This window comes from Etheostoma spectabile, unplaced genomic scaffold (genome assembly GCF_008692095.1).
Source record: "Etheostoma spectabile isolate EspeVRDwgs_2016 unplaced genomic scaffold, UIUC_Espe_1.0 scaffold00010170, whole genome shotgun sequence".
Lineage (NCBI taxonomy): Eukaryota > Metazoa > Chordata > Actinopteri > Perciformes > Percidae > Etheostoma > Etheostoma spectabile.
Genome location: NW_022603805.1, coordinates 21,786 through 41,275, shown reverse-complemented (window position 1 = coordinate 41,275; position 19,490 = coordinate 21,786). Strand labels below are relative to the sequence as shown.

At 41.7% G+C, this 19,490-nt stretch overlaps 1 protein-coding gene across 1 annotated transcript; it reads left to right on the top strand.

The window, feature by feature from the left end:
• Positions 1–5,290: 5,290 nt before the first annotated feature.
• On the top strand, positions 5,291–17,695 carry LOC116679293 (probable cationic amino acid transporter; the record flags this gene model as incomplete). Its single annotated transcript, XM_032508972.1, is given in 7 exon segments — positions 5,291–5,700; positions 8,514–8,750; positions 10,298–10,515; positions 11,543–11,689; positions 14,032–14,240; positions 14,392–15,182; positions 16,836–17,695. Coding segments are annotated over 7 exon segments (2,301 nt in total). The 3' UTR covers positions 17,234–17,695.
• Between the last annotated feature and the right edge of the window lie 1,795 nt (positions 17,696–19,490).

Below are 19,490 nucleotides of genomic sequence, written 5' to 3'. Positions count from 1 at the left end.
GTAGCGCTCCGTTCCACGTGGTCGCCTATGATAATCCGTATAATAAATCCGTAAAATAACAGAAAAAAAAGGTTCTGGGAGCTCGTTGACCGTAATTAAAAACAAAAATTGAAGTAAAAACTCAGAACATTTTCTGTTATTTCAAATGTAATTTCACGTTCTCTCAGATGAAGTCATTTTGACGCTTGTTTCAACGCTTCTTATCTACTTTTTGCCGCTTTTTTACACAACATTTTCAACGCTTTTGTTCCACTTTTGAAGCTTTTTTTGAGGTTTTTTGACGCTCCCTTACCCAGGAACCTACTGGGGAAATGCAGACGGAGCACAGATAAATTACCCATAATGCACTCTGACATATAAATAAACGCAAATACAACTGGGAATCACTTTCAAGGGACAAGTTCTCTTAGAAAACATGCGGTCATGCAACTGTTAATACACCGAAACTTCTTAGAGTGTGGGGATCTTGTGTCGGTGCAGATGTTCCACCAGAACCAGTTCCTCCCCGAGACCATTGTGATTGGTTTAAAGAAAAGCAAACAGCTGGAGCGTTTTCCCCTTCCTATCCCAGAATGCACCTGTGATGTAGCCAGACACTGGAGATACTGTAGGTCTGGCAATGAGAAACTAGCCGATAATCAACCAATCAGAAGACCCAATAAAAGTCTGCTCCCAGCTGGACTGCTTCCCAGACGTGCACCACAATCACCTGGTCCAGCTGGATCTGATTATTAGAGCTCAGACTGCCCCGATCAAAGCTTCACTAAATCTGGAAGTCATATGAAGCAAAGAACCGACGTTTAGCTCTGGCTGAGAGGGATTCACCGTTCCCCCGCAAAGCATCCTGGGAAGCAACGTGGTGCAGACGGCAGATCCGGGTCTTGTTTCTCTGGTTTTTGACCATCATGTTACCACGTCTGCCGCTGTAATCCGACTCTGTGCATCAGATTACAGCAGCAGATAAACCCACGATACACACAGACACACACAGAAAGACACACAGACGCACACACAGACACACACAGACGCACACACAGACACACACACAGACAGACACCTTCCCGTGAGCACATGTTGGGGAAGTTTCATTTAATCTTTTATTTTTGAAATTCAGGGTGCAGAAGATTTGGATTATACTCACAGGGTTTCTTTATAGAGCCCCCCTAAAGGTTCCTCGATAGAGTCCCCCCTAAAGGTTCCTCAATAGAGTCCCCCCTAAAGGTTTCTCGATAGAGTCCCCCCTAAAGGTTTCTCTATAGAGCTCCCCCTAAAGGTTTCTCGATAGAGTCCCCCCTAAAGGTTTCTCGATAGAGTCCCCCCTAAAGGTTTCTCGATAGAGTCCCCCCTAAAGGTTTCTCGATAGAGTCCCCCCTAAAGGTTTCTCGATAGAGTCCCCCCTAAAGGTTTCTTGATAGAGTCCCCTCTAAAGGTTTCTCTATAGAGCCCCCCTACAGGTTCCTCTATAGAGCTCCCCCTAAAGGTTTCTCTATAGAGCCCCCCCATACAGGTTTCTCAGGAAACCTGTAGGGGTTTCTCTATTATATAAACCTCTATTCAACATAAATAAGTCATTAAACCGTCCAATGAGTCCGATGCTGTTCAGTTAAGATAAGTTAAGCTAACAGAATCTGCATAGTTCCCCTTTAAAATGTTAGAGTGACCGGAGGAGGACTCCAGCAGTACTGGTTCAATGTATTATTGAAATGTGAGTTTGGTTTGGAGCATGTTGGACGGGCACAATGATCTCAGAAGGTAAACACACACACACACACACACACGTGTGCGGTTACACAAGCTAATAACAGTTCAGAGTCTTTTTTGGGCTCAGAAACGTCTAAACCTAAGTCTGCGTTAAAAACTGGAGGTGTGAGCGGCCATCACTGACGCTACGATTAGCTCACCTAACCTAAACCTACTAAACCTAACCCTAACTAAAACCTAACCCTAACTAAAACCTAACCCTAACTAAAACCTAATCTAACTTTAACTAAAACCTAACCTAAACATAACCCTAACTAAAACCTAACTTAACCCTAACTAAAACCTAATCTAACTAAAACCTAACCCTAACCTAAACCTAACTAAAACCTAACCTAAACCTAACCTAAACCTTACTAAAACCTAATCTAACTAAAACCTAACCTAAACCTAACTAAAACCTAACCTAAACCTAATCAAAACCTAACTAAAACCTAACCTAACCTAAACCTAACTAAAACCTAATCTAACTAAAACCTAACCCTAACCTAAACCTAACTAAAACCTAACCTAAACCTAACCTAAACCTTACTAAAACCTAATCTAACTAAAACCTAACCTAAACCTAACTAAAACCTAACCTAAACCTAGCTAAAACCTAATCTAACCTAAACCTAGCTAAAACCTAACCTAAACCTAACCCTAACTAAAACCTAACCAAAACCTAACCCTAACTAAAACCTAATCTAACCTAAACCTAACTAAAACCTAACCTAAACCTAGCTAAAACCTAATCTAACCTAAACCTAACTAAAACCTAACCTAAACCTAACCCTAACTAAAACCTAACCTAAACCTAACCCTAACTAAAACCTAACCTAAACCTAACCCTAACTAAAACCTAACCTAAACCTAACCCTAACTAAAACCTAACCAAAACCTAAACCTAACTAAAACCTAACCCTAACTAAAACCTAACCCAAACTAAAACCTAATCTAACCTAAATCTAACCTAATCTAACTAAAACCTAACCCTAACCTAAACCTAACTAAAACCTAACCTAAACCTAACTAAAACCTAACCTAAACCTAATCAAAACCTAACCTAATCTAACCTAAACCTAACTAAAACCTAACCCTAACTAAAACCTAACCTAATCTAAACCTAACTAAAACCTAACCCTAACTAAAACCTAACCTAATAAGGACTTTATAGTAGTGAGGACCTACTCCTCACTTTTCAAAAATGTCCTCAATCTTTAGGTCTAAAACTCAAATGAGTCCCCACAAAGCTGGATACACACACATCCACACACACACACACACACACACACACCACACACACACACACACACACACCTGGTCAGTTCCCAGCTCTGCATACAAAGAGTTAAAAATGTTACACACACACACACACACACACACACACACACACACACGCTGCCCGGCCCCAGGTTTTGAATAATGTATCCGCCTAGTCCGGTCTGAAGGATTAACGTCTCCTCCCGTCATCATTTCCTGCCGGTCTGCAGAGGACGTGGACTCCACCGACGCTCCGTCAGGAAGACACACAACCTGTGAGTGTGTGTGTGTGTGTGTGTATGTGTGTGTGTGAGAGAGTGTGTTACCTGTCACACACCTGAGCTTCTTTAACCTGTGTGTCGGCTGCTTTTAACACCTGCTGCTCCTCGCTCTCCTAAACCCAACTTGTTGATTTATATTATTGTATTAATTATTATTAGGTGTTGAGTAAAGTGTGCAGCAGTAATTTCAGATGTTAAGAAACTGGTTCAGGTGTGTATGCGGTTCAGGTCTAGCTCTTGAAAGCGGATCCTCGTGGATCCATTAATGTTTCAGAGGGGGAGTCTCGCTCCAGTGAGAGAGGAGAACAGCTGATGGGTCGGACCGGGGCACCTGCCACATTTTGCCCTTTATGATCGCATTGGTTATTCGTAGAAGAGTTAAATTAATTAAAACTTTTATGAGAGAATTCTTCAAGGTGAAACACTACAGCGAATACAAGATGGCGTCTTTCTGGTCCAAAAATACCTAAATGTATTTGCTCAAGAACTTTTATAAGGTACAGTTTTTAAGTGTATAGGTTAACTTAACTCTTGTGTTGTATTCCCGTCAACCATGAAAAAAAACAACAACATTCTGGTCACTTTTTTTCCACATTATTATCGCTTTTTCTGTCATTTTTTGTCACTTTTTCAATATTTTGGGTGCTTTTTTTTGGTGTTTTTTCCCCAAAGCTTTTTGATATTTTCAACCCTCGTGTTGTCTTCCCGTCAAAATTGGAAATCAACACTTTCATTGACGCTTTTTATAGACTTTTTTTTTACTTTTTCTCTTATTTCATCACTTTTGATACTTATTATTTCAACACTACGTAACACTAACTTATTAACTTTAGTTTTACAGTTATTTTTCTAATTTATGGTCAATAAACCTCATTTATAGGATATTATACCTAATGTTTGAGTTAGAAAAGCAGAAATTAGGAATTATTGAGACTAAAATTGAAGGAATGGATGTTGATGATAATCACAGACTGGAATATGTCAACTTTTACTCAATACTATTTCAACAACACTTCCATTTGTTTTACAATGCTATAAAATAGAATAAGACCCAAAATTAATGAAAGTAGAGATTTGTACTTGGCAAAGAGCGTTGGAATCAATCATGTTATTTTGGGGAATTAAAAAGAACATTGATATAGGACAACATGGGGACAACATGAGGACAACATGAGGACAACATGAGGACAACATGGGGCAACATGGGGGCAACATGGGGACAACATGAGGACAACATGGGGACAACATGAGGACAACATGGGGCAACATGGGGGCAACATGGGGACAACATGAGGACAACATGGGGACAACATGGGGGCAACATGGGGACAACATGAGGACAACATGAGGGCAACATAGGGACAACATGAGGACAACATGAGGACAACATGAGGACAACATGAGGGCAACATAGGGACAACATGAGGGCAACATGAGGACAACATGAGGGCAACATGAGGACAACATGAGGGCAACATGAGGACAACATGAGGACAACATGAGGGCAACATGGGGACAACATGGGGACAACATGGGGACAACATGAGGGCAACATGAGGACAACATGGGGGCAACATGGGGACAACATGGGGACAACATGGGGACAACATGGGGACAACATGAGGACAACATGAGGACAACATTAGGGCAACATGGGGACAATATGAGGACAACATAAGGACAACATGGGGACAACATGAGGACAACATGGGGACAACATGAGGACAACATTAGGGCAACATGGGGACAACATGAGGACAAAATGAGGACAACATGGGGACAACATGAGGACAACATGGGGACAACATGAGGACAGCATGGGGGCAACATGGGGACAACATTAGGGCAACATGGGGACAACATGAGGACAACATTAGGGCAACATGGGGACAATATGAGGGTTAAGTCCATGACTGATTATAAAACGTCATTAATTGATATTAGATATTAGGATATTGGGTAATTGATACTTTTACTAAAGTAAATGATCTAAATTCTTCTTTCCACAGCGTCTCCGTCCTCCCTCTGGATCAGAGAGAATGAGAGAATGAGCGAGGGAGTGACAGAGAGACGGTAGAAGCAGTCCCAGACGTAAACAGACCATAAACCGGTGCGGAGATGGCGGCGTGGCTGTCCCGGGTGTCCCCGGGGGACGCCTGGTACAACGTGTACTCCCGCCTGCTGCGGACCAAACCTGTGGGCTCCATGGCGACCGGCGCCGACGACCTCGCCGAGCTCGGGGAGGGGTCGGCGGCCGGGCTCGCCAAGGTCCTGACCACCGTGGACCTGGTGTCGCTCGGGGTGGGCAGCTGCGTCGGCACGGGCATGTACGTGGTCGCCGGGCTGGTTGCCAAGGCGATGGCCGGGCCGGGGGTCATCCTGTCCTTCATCATCGCAGCGGTGGCGTCCATACTGTCAGGTGATTTAATTAATACTCAGAAATGTGTGTTGATGTGCATAAAGAAGCCAAGAAAAGATGGAAAAATCTCCAAAAGGCGTCAAATGACAGATTAGACAATTGTAAAATATGTCATAAAAAGTTAGATTTTATTTCCATCATTTACACTTTCAAAATAACAGAAAACAACAAAAATGGCGTCTGCAAAAGTTATATATAAACCCTTTTTTTTTTCTATTGTCAACTGTTTTTGAATTTTTGTTTTTTTTTGTTAACCCTCTGAGCCCGAGACACTCGCCCACGAGTAAAAAAGCACCTCTGATTCATAGTTTAATAACTTTTGAACCGTACGAGCGATTTACTCACCCCCGGTTTCGTTTGAATCCTGACGTTTTCGGCTTTACGGCGGTCTTTTCCGGGTCTTTCTAGCCTCTACAGGGGGTTTTCTATCCAGCCCGGAACTTCAGCCTCTTTGGGCTTTAAATCCATACTGTTATATCCAAGATTGGTCCACTTTATGTCCATAATTCATCGCGTTTTGGCTCATTTCTGCCGCTGGCTCGCTCCTCCGTCTCTCTCTCTGTCTGTCCTGTCTACTTTTTAGGAAGTGCATGCCCATGTATGGGAGATAAAGGCACCCCTCTTGTATGGAAGGCCAGAGGGGACAAAAATGCCTTTAGACTCTATGGAAGGCCAAATAATGCAATATTTAGACACATATTTGCTTGTGTAGCATCGCTGTGGGTGTAATATCAATAAATATGACATTATTATGTTATTATTGGCATAAGTAAATGTCATGAGAGCAAAACGTCTTGACTTTTTTGGAAAAAATGCATGTCAACTGTATAAGTTATAATGATTATTTCTTCACAGTGTGACTCCCAAGACATATGAGAAGTGTTTTAGAGGTTTTACTGCTCTGTCTGTGATATCAATCCATATCTGGAAGATTCATTCATTTATTTATTTATTGATTTATTCATCTCTAAGGCCCTACAACCATTTTGAACATGCAAGTGACCTCACTGCAACCCAAATATTCCAATAACCCAGTTTGTTTGTCCTAAAAAACAATGGTGTTCATATCTTGACTGTAGACAACAGGGTTGATGTTTTACAAGTTATTATAAAATAAATCCAGACGGACAATAAACTGTAAAAATGGCCTCAGGGCCCCCAGGGTTAATGTGTTTCTGTTCAAAGGACTTTAAGTTTCGTATCTTAAGTTTGTATTTTTATACATTTTATTTATCAGAACTTTAATATATTTTGATGTTTTGTTGTGCTTTTAAATGATTGAATGTTGAAAATTATTGAAATACTGATTATTATTATTTTATTTTAGTGAGAACTCGTAAATAACTGCAAATAACTTATGTTAGGGAAATCTGTTTACGTTTTGTAACGCGTTTCTGGGTTTTTCTTTTTAAATATATATGGGCACATATCGGCCGATACATTGAATTTTTAAATAACCAAATATTTGTATCCGTATCGTCCTTAAAAATCCTTTCAAAACACGAATCTATAGTTTCATTGGTTATTTGTTGAAACTGCTTCTCACTGTAGTTTTTATCAAACACACAGGAGGAAATACTGCATTTTTTGGGAATTTTTTAGCATTTGGTACTCATTTTGTATTTGTGCCTGCAGTACAACTGTGTGTGTGTGTGTGTGTGTGTGTGTGTGTGTGTGTGTGTGTGTGTGTGTGTTTTTCTACTCTAATCTTAACCCTTGTGTTGTCCTCGGGGTAAATTTGACCCGTTTTCCAAGTCTCTTTAAATCAGAAGTTTCTTTCAACCAAAATGCCCAAAAATAACATGGATGCATGGATGATCTTTGGTAAATTTAATTAATCACGTTCACTGAATCTGGGCTGTTTTATTCAGTTTCATAGCATTTGGGAAAAAAAAAAAAAAAAAAAAAAAAAAGTTGAAATGGTTTTAAAACCGAATCCTGACTATACATCCTCTGATATCAACTACCAGGCAAAATAACTCATAATTTGGGCTTTTTCAAACAAAAACAAAACAAAAATAGGTATAATGTCATATAAATTAGGTTTATTGACCATGTATGGAAAAAAAAAAAAAGTTTGACAGAAATGTTTTAAAAAGCTGAAAATTTGGACCCGGAAGGACAACAAGTTCATGGTCAACAGGAAGACAGCACGAGGGTCTGAAAGTGTAAGAATTAAACTCAGCATCCTCTAAAACCACTCTAATATCGTAGAAACTGATTCCACAGTGCAAAATCCATTGTCAATCTGGACGATTCTGCTAATTATGCTAATTTGGCTAATTATGCTAATTCCTCAACATATGAAAAGTAGCATCCGGTAGTTTCTGTATGCTTGGGACCCATTCTTCACATTTCTGCAATAAAACTTTGGTGTACTCAAGATTTCTGGATTCCCCATGGACGGGCTACTAGACTATTGTCCTCCCGGGTTAAAAACGGGCAAATATTTGACATTTTTGTCCCTTTTTTCAGACTTTTCTTTTAGTTTTCACTAACACCACCTTACTAGTTTTACTACCTTTTGAAATTCATGGTCAATAACCCTCATTTATATGGAATTATACCTAATAATATTAGAGTTAAAAAAGCAGGAATTAGGACTTATTTTGACTAATAGTTAAGATCAGAGGAATGAAAGTGATCAGTTGTATTTGCTAAGAACAATCCAATCCAATCCATTTTTTGTGGTAATTTGGTTAAAAAGAAACCCATATTTCAGATATAGACATTTTTTAAAGGGGGTCAGATTTGACCCGAGGACAACAGGAAGGTTAAAGACGTTTGTTGTCTCGTTGTTTTTCTGTCCTCAGGTGTGTGCTACGCAGAGTTTGGCGTCCGCGTCCCGAAGACGACCGGCTCGGCCTACACCTATAGCTACGTGACGGTCGGGGAGTTTGTGGCGTTTTTCATCGGCTGGAACCTGATCCTGGAGTATCTGATCGGCACGGCCGCCGGGGCGTCGGCTCTCAGCAGCATGTTCGACTCCCTGGCCAATCACAGCATCAGCAACTACATGATAACACACCTGGGCACGCTCAGAGGACTCGGTCAGTACGACCCGCGTCGTTTCTCCGCACGTTAAGAGCTAATTAAAAACTTAAACCCTTGTGTTGTCCTCCGGTCAAATTTGACCCATTTCCAATTTTTTTTATATCAGAAATATGGGAAGTTGAAAATGTCAACAAGGCAAACAAAACATTGGGGGAAAGAGCTTAAACAATATTGGAAAAAATGTCTAAACTGACAAAAACTACGGAAAAAACAGTGGAAGTGTGCGTCAAAAACTTTGGAAAAACTGGCTAAAATGTCAAAAAAGTGACAAAACGTCATCAAAAGGGACAAAGACATTCGGGAGTTAAAAAACAATAAAAAATTTGAAAACCCCCCAAAAACAACAACTTTGAGATAGGGACAACAAAGGGTTTTTTCATGTGGAGGGAAAGACAACACAAGGGTTAAAATAGTAAAGAAACCAATTCTCAACTCTATAAAACGGTATTTGGTTAAAAATATCCAGATATTTTATTTATTTTTCTATATCCGCCAGCTGTAGGAAGCCATTCCTGTCATAGTGAGCTTCCCTTTATTTGCATATTAATATATAACGATAAGATAACAACAACGCTCAGTACAACACTGGTCTGTACCCCTCTACGTTGCACATGCACCCAACCAGTACAATGATTAGGAAATAAATAAAGAAGAAGAAATAAAAAATAAAGAAATACACCCCAGTTCTTAGTTCTAGAAGTTCAAAATAACCAGGTTGCAAATACAGTGTTATAAGTACACTGTAACCAATTTAACATAAGATTTACAGTAACTATGGCAGCAATTGGCAGCAAGCTCTTGTAAATTACTTTTACAGTAAAGGTCCCGTACTTCCATTTACAGTATTTTATCTATTCATTGTAAAATACAAAACAATTAAACGCAACATAAATAAAAAAGTAAAAATACAGTAGTTTACTGTACTATTTACAGTACTATAGTGGCTATATTGGGATTCGTTTTACAGTAATACTTATACCACTGTGATGTTGTCATGTTGACAAGGTTGTAATGCACCTTTACAGCGTTCTACTGTAAAATCATATACAGTAGGGTTACTGTGAAATCACACAGGAAGTAAAGCTAGAGGCAAGACGAGACAAAAACAAGACTTCAAAATAAAACAGGAAACGGAGCAAGCAGACACTCAGGGGGACACAGGACAGGACCAACAACACAGGACCGGGGAGAAAAGACACAAACACTAGACGGGACCAAAAGAGGAAGAGACTCTAAAGCAACAAACCCCAAACCACAACAGTAATGTACTTTACAGCATTCTACTGTGAAAATCATACACAGTAGTGTTACTGTGAAATCTAAAGGAAATAACTGGAGATTTCAGACATTGTTTACAGTGTAGGACAGAGGACAACACTCAAAAGCACTGAAGCCACTGTGGTGTTGGACAAAGTGAAGATGTGGAGCCCAGATGTTCATAAACTGTCCCTCTGACGAGTGAAGCGTGCAGGTCAGGTACACAAGAGTAAGGTTTTCTGTAATTTGTATTTCTATAAGACGTGCTGCTGTGTGTCTGTCCCAGGTAAAGGTGAGGACACGTACCCAGACCTGCTGGCCCTCTTCATCGCCTTGCTGGTCACCGTCATCGTCGCCCTCGGCGTGCGGAACTCCGTGGTCTTCAACAACGTCCTCAACGTGGTCAACCTGGTGGTCTGGGTCTTCATGATCATCGCCGGGCTCTTCTTCCTCTCCGCCAGCAACTGGGAGGGGGGGAACTTCCTGCCCTACGGATGGTCAGGGGTAAGATCATCCACCACGGTGTTATGGTTTGGGTGTCTTGTCTTATTGTGGTAGTCTGTTGTCCTGTCTTGTCTTATTGTGGTAGTCTGTTATCCTGTCTTGTCTTATTGTGGTAGTCTGTTGTCTTGTCTTATTGTGGTAGTCTGTTGTCCTGTCTTGTCTTATTGTGGTAGTCTGTTTCCTGTCTTGTGTTATTGTGGTAGTCTTTTTCCTGTCTTGTCTTATTGTGGTAGTCTGTTTTCCTGTCTTGTCTTATTGTGGTAGTCTGTTTCCTGTCTTGTCTTATTGTGGTAGTCTGTTTTCCTGTCTTGTCTTATTGTGGTAGTCTGTTTTCCTGTCTTGTCTTATTGTGGTAGTCTGTTTTCCTGTCTTGTCTTATTGTGGTAGTCTGTTTCCTGTCTTGTCTTATTGTGGTAGTCTGTTGTCCTGTCTTGTCTTATTGTGGTAGTCTGTATCCTGTCTTGTCTTATTGTGGTAGTCTGTTATCCTGTCTTGTTTTATTGTGGTAGTCTGTATCCTGTATTGTCTTATTGTGGTAGTCTGTTGTCCTGTCTTGTCTTATTGTGGTAGTCTGAATATACGGATATATGAATATCCAGATTATTTGTATGAATAGTCAGATTATTTGTATGAATATCCAGATTATTTGTATGAGTATCCAGATTATTTGTATGAATATCCAGATTATTTGTATGAATATCCAGATTATTTGCATGAATGTGAATGAATATTCAGATTATTTGTATGAATAGTCAGATTATTTGTATGAATGTGAATGAATATTCAGATTATTTGTATGAATATGAATGAATATCCAGATTATTTGTATGAATAATCAGATTATTTGAATGAATAGTCAGATTATTTGTATGAATATCCAGATTATTTGTATGAATATTCAGATTAATTGTATGAATAGTCAGATTATTTGTATGAATATTCAGATTATTTGTATGAATATGTATGACTAGTGGATGAGCTGTTGTTTACCTGTAGCTGTTTGACCCCCCCCCCCCCCCCCCACCAGGTGATGCAAGGTGCAGCGACGTGCTTCTACGCCTTCATCGGCTTCGACATCATCGCGACAACAGGGGAGGAGGCGAAGAACCCCAACACCTCCATCCCCTACGCCATCACCGCCTCGCTGGTCGCCTGCCTCACGGCGTACGTGTCGGTCAGTGGCGCCCGCGCATCACACGGCTGGACACGCGTCACGAAATCTCGTCAGCCTCTAAATTTCATCAGCCTCTAAATCTCATCTCGTCAGCCTCTAAATCTCATCTCGTCAGCCTCTAAATCTCGTCAGCCTCTAAATCTCGTCAGCCTCTAAATCTCATCTCGTCAGCCTCTATATCTCGTCAGCCTCTAAATCTCATCTCGTCAGCCTCTAAATCTCATCTCGTCAGCCTCTATATCTCGTCAGCCTCTAAATCTCATCTCGTCAGCCTCTAAATCTCGTCCGCCTCTAAATCTCGTCAGCCTCTAAATCTCATCTCGTCACCCTCTAAATCTCGTCAGACTCTAAATCTCATCTCGTCAGCCTCTAAATCTCATCTCGTCAGCCTCTAAATCTCCTCAGCCTCTAAATCTCCTCAGCCTCTAAATCTCATCTCGTCAGCCTCTAAATCTCATCAGCCTCTAAATCTCCTCAGCCTCTAAATCTCCTCAGCCTCTAAATCTCCTCAGCCTCTAAATCTCCTCAACCTCTAAATCCCATTTTGTCAGCCTCTAAATCTCGTCAGCCTCTAAATCTCGTCAGCCTCTAAATCTCCTCAACCTCTAAATCTCATCAGCCAATCAAAATATCATCAGCCAATCAAAATCTAGCTACTCACTGCTGCTAATGAGTCCAAAATGGTCAATTATCAATGTCTTTGTATAATGGGAATTACTTTGAATTTTTAATATACTGTTTGTATTTTAATTGTATTTTTTTAAGCACTTTGACTGACAAAGCTCTATAAATAAATGTATTATTATTATTATTATTATTGAATAGATAACATTGCTTAACCCTTGTCTTGTCTTCCTGAAAATCAACACTTTTGTTGACGCTTTTTATTGATGATTTTAACTTTTTCTTACGTTTTTGTCCCCTTTTTCAACACTTTTGACGGTTTTTTTTCCAATATTTGTCACTTTTTTGACGTTTTCAACACTACGTGACACTAATTTATTAACTAGTTTTACAATTAATTTTGGATTTCATGGTCAATAAAGCTCATTTAAAGGAAATTATACCTAATGTTTGAGTTAGAAAAGCAGAAATTAGGAATTATTGAGACTAAAATTAAAGGAATGGATGTTGATGATAATCACAGACTGGAATATGTCAACTTTTACTCAACACTATTTCAACAACACTTCCATTTGTTTTACAATGCTATAAAATAGAATAAGACCCAAAATTAATGAAAGTAGAGATTTGTACTTGGCAAAGAGCGTTGGAATCAATCATGTTATTTTGGGGAATTAAAAACAACAATGATATAGGACAACATGAGGACAACATGGGGACAACATGGGGACAACATGAGGACAACATGGGGACAACATGGGGACTACATGGGGACAACATGGGGACTACATGGGGACAACATGGGGACAACATGGGGACAACATGGGGACAACATGGGGACTACATGGGGACAACATGGGGACAACATGGGGACAACATGGGGACTACATGGGGACTACATGAGGGTTATTTTGGTTATTTTGCTTTCTATCATCTCCTATAAAATCTTATATCTTATAATATCTTATAGTGTCTTATTATATCTTATAATATCTTATAGTGTCTTATTATATCTTATAATATCTTATAGTGTCTTATTATATCTTATAGTGTCTTATAATATCTGATAATATCTTATAGTGTCTTATAATATCTTATAGTGTCTTATAATATCTTATAGTGTCTTATAATATCTGATAATATCTTATAGTGTCTTATAATATCTTATAGTGTCTTATAATATCTGATAATATCTTATAGTGTCTTATTATTTCTTATAATATCTTATAGTGTCTTATAATATCTTATAATATCTTATAGTGTCTTATAATATCTTATAATATCTTATAGTGTCTTATTATATCTTATAGTATCTTATAATATCTTATAGTATCTTATAGTGTCTTATAATATCTTATAATATCTTATAGTGTCTTATTATATCTTATAGTATCTTATAATATCTTATAGTATCTTATAATGTCTTATAATATCTTATAATATCTCACAATATATTATAATATCCTTATAGTGTCTTATAATAACTTATAATATCTTTACATCCAAAGACCACAGCTGATATTCATATTCTTGGATTTAACCTTCAGTTCATCAAAGATGTGTGTCCATTTTGGAAGATGTGCTGTTTACAATGTCGTTTTTTCCTAAAACCTTCCCCAGAACTTCATCAGAATTGCAAGATTTGTAAATAAAAAGTAAGAATTGCGAGATATGGGTGTCCTGTCCCTTTGATGTTGTCGACCCTTACCTGTGTGCAGGTGAGCGTGGTCCTGACTCTCATGGTCCCCTACGACCTCATCGACGGCTCGGCTCCCCTCATGGAGATGTTCGCCGTGCACGGCTTCCTGTGGGGGAAGTACACCGTGGCCGTGGGCTCCGTGGCCGGACTCACCGTGTCCCTGCTGGGGTCCCTGTTCCCCATGCCCAGGGTCATCTACGCCATGTCCCGGGACGGCCTGCTGTTCAGGTGGGGACGCACCAGACACTTCAATTCAATTTTATTTACAGTATCAATTCATAATAACAAGAGTTATCTCGATACCCTTTACAGATAGAGCACAGTTGAGACTAGCTAACTGGGCTAACTCTAATTAATGTGCCAATTAATGTGTCTGCAGGTTCCTGTCTCACGTGTCTGCGTTCACACACACTCCCGCGGTGGCGTGCGTGGTGTCGGGCGGTCTCGCCGCCCTCCTGGCTCTCCTGGTGAGCCTGCGGGACCTGATCGAGATGATGTCCATCGGCACCCTGCTGGCCTACACCCTGGTCAGCGTGTGCGTGCTCCTGCTGCGCTACCAGCCGGACGAAGACGCCGACCAGTTCGTCGTCTCCGGGGAGGACGAGGACGAGGACGGCCCGAAGCACCGTCAAGACGACGGGGCGGCGCCCACCAAAGACGACCAGGTCCTGATCGGAGGCCCGGACGCCGACGGATCGGGGTCCTACCACGCAGGCGGGACAGAAGGAGAAGGCGAGGACTCCGAGTTCCACACGGGCCACGCCTCGTTGCTGAAGAGGCTCCTGGGGGGTCACTTCTACACCCTGAGGCTGCGTCTGGGACTGCCCGACCCGTCGGCCCGGCCCACGCCGGCCACCGGCCGCACGGTGACCCGGTGCACCCTCCTCTTCTTCCTCACCTCCTTCTTCCTCTGGTCCACCGTCATATTCGGCGTCGAGCAGGGACGCGGCGCCGGCGCGGTGGTCTCGGGCCTCGCGGCCACGCTGATGGGGGGGTCCTTGGCCAAGCTTCTGGTCCTGATTCTTCAGCAGCCGCAGAGCGCCAGGAAGCTGCCCTACATGGCGCCCTGCGTGCCCTTTGTCCCCGCGGCGGCCATTTTGGTCAACAGCTACCTCATGCTCAAACTGTCGTCCCTCACCTGGGCCCGGTTCACCATCTGGTGCTTCATAGGTGAGATCAAATATTCATTTTCTATACTGGAACCTGACAGAAGAGGCGATGGAGGCGAGTTACGTATCCCGCGTTTTAATTAGGGGTTGGGGAAAAAGCATCGTATCGCAATATTTTCTAAAAAATATTCATGGATGGAGAGAGAGAGAGAGAGAGAGGGAGAGAGAGAGAGAGAGAGAGAGAGAGGATGGATGGATGGATAGGTAGATAGATAGATATTTAATGATCCCAAAAAAATGGGAAATTACAGTATTCCTGCAGCAAAATCAGTCCCACAGCACAGAATATAAAAAAATACTAGGATACAAGATGCATGAAATAATAATAATAGGAATAAAATACAAAACAACCATTTGAATATACACAAGATGGGAATACAATTTTATTTATTTATATTTATCACGTGTTGCAAATAAAATTAGCACTTGGCACTGTCAGTAATGTCCAGCAGTTTGTCCAATGTCCTCCACTCTGCCACCGTCACCAGTGAGTCCAGCTTCATGCCGACCACAGAGCCGGCCCCCCTGATCAGTTTAACCAGGGTTTAACCAGTGTTAGATCCAGGGTTTAACCAGTGTTAGATCCAGGGTTTAACCAGTGTTAGATCCAGGGTTTAACCAGTGTTAGATCCAGGGTTTAACCAGTGTTAGGTCCAGGGTTTAACCAGTGTTAGATCCAGGGTTTAACCAGTGTTAGATCCAGGGTTTAACCAGTGTTAGATCCAGGGTTTAACCAGTGTTAGATCCAGGGTTTAACCAGTGTTAGATCCAGGGTTTAACCAGTGTTAGGTCCAGGGTTTAACCAGTGTTAGGTCCAGGGTTTAACCAGTGTTAGATCCAGGGTTTAACCAGTGTTAGATCCAGGGTTTAACCAGTGTTAGGTCCAGGGTTTAACCAGTGTTAGATCCAGGGTTTAACCAGTGTTAGGTCCAGGGTTTAACCAGTGTTAGGTCCAGGGTTTAACCAGTGTTAGATCCAGGGTTTAACCAGTGTTAGATCCAGGGTTTAACCAGTGTTAGATCCAGGGTTTAACCAGTATTAGATCCAGGGTTTAACCAGTGTTAGATCCAGGGTTTAACCAGTGTTAGATCCAGGGTTTAACCAGTGTTAGATCCAGGGTTTAACCAGTGTTAGATCCAGGGTTTAACCAGTGTTAGGTCCAGGGTTTAACCAGTGTTAGATCCAGGGTTTAACCAGCGTTAGATCCAGGGTTTAACCAGTGTTAGATCCAGGGTTTAACCAGTGTTAGATCCAGGGTTTAACCAGTGTTAGATCCAGGGTTTAACCAGTGTTAGGTCCAGGGTTTAACCAGTGTTAGGTCCAGGGTTTAACCAGTGTTAGATCCAGGGTTTAACCAGTGTTAGATCCAGGGTTTAACCAGTGTTAGGTCCAGGGTTTAACCAGTGTTAGATCCAGGGTTTAACCAGTGTTAGGTCCAGGGTTTAACCAGTGTTAGGTCCAGGGTTTAACCAGTGTTAGATCCAGGGTTTAACCAGTGTTAGATCCAGGGTTTAACCAGTGTTAGGTCCAGGGTTTAACCAGTGTTAGATCCAGGGTTTAACCAGTATTAGATCCAGGGTTTAACCAGTGTTAGATCCAGGGTTTAACCAGTGTTAGGTCCAGGGTTTAACCGTTGCCGTGCGTCCGTCCTCAGGTCTGCTGATCTACGGCTGCTACGGCGTCTGGCACAGCACGCTGGAGCTGACCGCCCGGGAGCAGCAGGCGCACGCCAGCTCCTACCAGCGCTACGAAGACCACCTGGACGACGAGACCACCTTCTCCCCCGACGACAACGGTGGCCCCGGGCAACGGGAGGAGACACCCTACCAGGGCTGGTCTGCCCCGGAGGAGAGGGGACACAACTACCGGGACGTCCAGGACGATGGCGGAGACGGGGACCAGCAGCCGGGCCGTTGGGAGGACGACGGGGACCCGTCTGGAGACCGGTCTGGATACCGGTCTGGATACCAGTCTGGATACCAGTCTGGACCAGCAGGCCCGGCTGCGAGCAGAGGAAGGACCAATCAAGGTTTTGATGAAGAGGAGGACTGAAACCATCTGGAACTTTGAGACTCAAAGTGCTGCTCATATGAGACACTGAACCAAATATATTCCCCAAAACACACACATCACACCCCAAGATTTAATTTTGGTATTTACTAGTAAAATACTAGTATGGGGGGGGGCAGTTCTGGGGTCCAGCTCTAAATGATTTATCACAAAAATCTTTTTTTCGTTGGAAAACAGTTAGGTACCAAACAGGACGTTATAATGCAATTCAATTCATTCAATTTTATTTATTGTGTCAATTCATAACCAGAGTTATCCCGAGATCTAGACCGCTCTATAATTTACAGATAGAGCAGGTCTAGACCACTCTATAATTTACAGATAGAGCAGGTCTAGACCGCTCTATAATTTACAGATAGAGCAGGTCTAGACCACTCTATAATTTACAGATAGAGCAGGTCTAGACCTCTCTATAATTTACAGATAGAGCAGGTCTAGACCACTCTATAATTTACAGATAGAGCAGGTCTAGACCACGCTATAATTTACAGATAGAGCAGGTCTAGACCTCTCTATAATTTACAGATAGAGCAGGTCTAGACCACGCTATAATTGACAGATAGAGCAGGTCTAGACCACTCTATAATTTACGGATAGAGCAGGTCTAGACCGCTCTATAATTTACAGATAGAGCAGGTCTAGACCGCTCTATAATTTACAGATAGAGCAGGTCTAGACCACTCTATAATTTACAGATAGAGCAGGTCTAGACCACTCTATAATTTACAGATAGAGCAGGTCTAGACCTCTCTATAATTTACAGATAGAGCCGGTCTAGACCGCTCTATAATTTACAGATAGAGCCGGTCTAGACCGCTCTATAATTTACAGATAGAGCAGGTCTAGACCACTCTATAATTTACAGATAGAGCAGGTCTAGACCACTCTATAATTTACAGATAGAGCAGGTCTAGACCACTCTATAATTTACAGATAGAGCAGGTCTAGACCACTCTATAATTTACAGATAGAGCAGGTCTAGACCACGCTATAATTTACAGATAGAGCAGGTCTAGACCTCTCTATAATTTACAGATAGAGCAGGTCTAGACCACGCTATAATTGACAGATAGAGCAGGTCTAGACCGCTCTATAATTTACAGATAGAGCCGGTCTAGACCGCTCTATAATTTACAGATAGAGCAGGTCTAGACCACTCTATAATTTACAGATAGAGCAGGTCTAGACCACTCTATAATTTACAGATAGAGCAGGTCTAGACCACTCTATAATTTACAGATAGAGCAGGTCTAGACCGCTCTATAATTGACAGATAGAGCAGGTCTAGACCACACTCTATAATTTACAGATAGTTAAAACTCAAAGGTCTCTACTGACCATCGGCCTCAAGAACAAACTATCACGTTTTCCTTTGAATGATTTAGATGATTTATTCTTTCTGAACCCTGAAAGTCTCGTTGGAGTTTGTTTTTCTCGTGTGAGTGAAAGCAAATCGTGTTAATGTGTGTAAACGAGAACGTTGCTGGGAATAAATACTTATTCTGAGACTCTTAATTACTTAAAAGAAATTTTTATTATTTGTAGCATCATCCAAAAATTCTTCAGTACAGACACACAGTTGAAGCACATGTCGAATGTATTGTGATTAGGAAGAAGATACAAAGGCAATAAGTGATATAGTTATTTATTATTATTATTATTATTTGAGATTAAATGAAAGCAAACTTGAATTCTCTGTACGTCAGGTCATATACAGGAAATGCATTCATGCTATTTAAAGTATTTAAAGTATAATAATAATTATTAAAGTCATTAAAGGAGCTCGGCAACACATACTGTGACTTGAGAAAGTTGAACCAATTTTCTTTGTGAATGAATAATGTTTCACAAATAAATAAATGTTCTTTCTTAAAATACTCTCATTCCCCCTGCTCTGGTGATTCCCCCTCTCATTCCCCCTGCTCTGGTGATTCCCCCTCTCATTCCCCTGCTCTGGTGTTTCCCCCTCTCATTCCCCTGCTCTGGCGTTTCCCCCCTCTCATCCCCCCTGCTCTGGTGTTTCCCCCTCTCATTCCCCCTGCTCTGGCGTTTCCCCCTCTCATTGCCCTGCTCTGGTGTTTCCCCCGTCATTCCCCGTGCTCTGGTGTTTCCCCCTCTCATTCCCCCTGCTCTGGCGTTTCCCCCTCTCATTGCCCCTGCTCTGGTGTTTCCCCCGTCATTCCCCTGCTCTGGTGTTTCCCCCTCTCATTCCCCCTGCTCTGGCGTTTCCCTCCTCTCA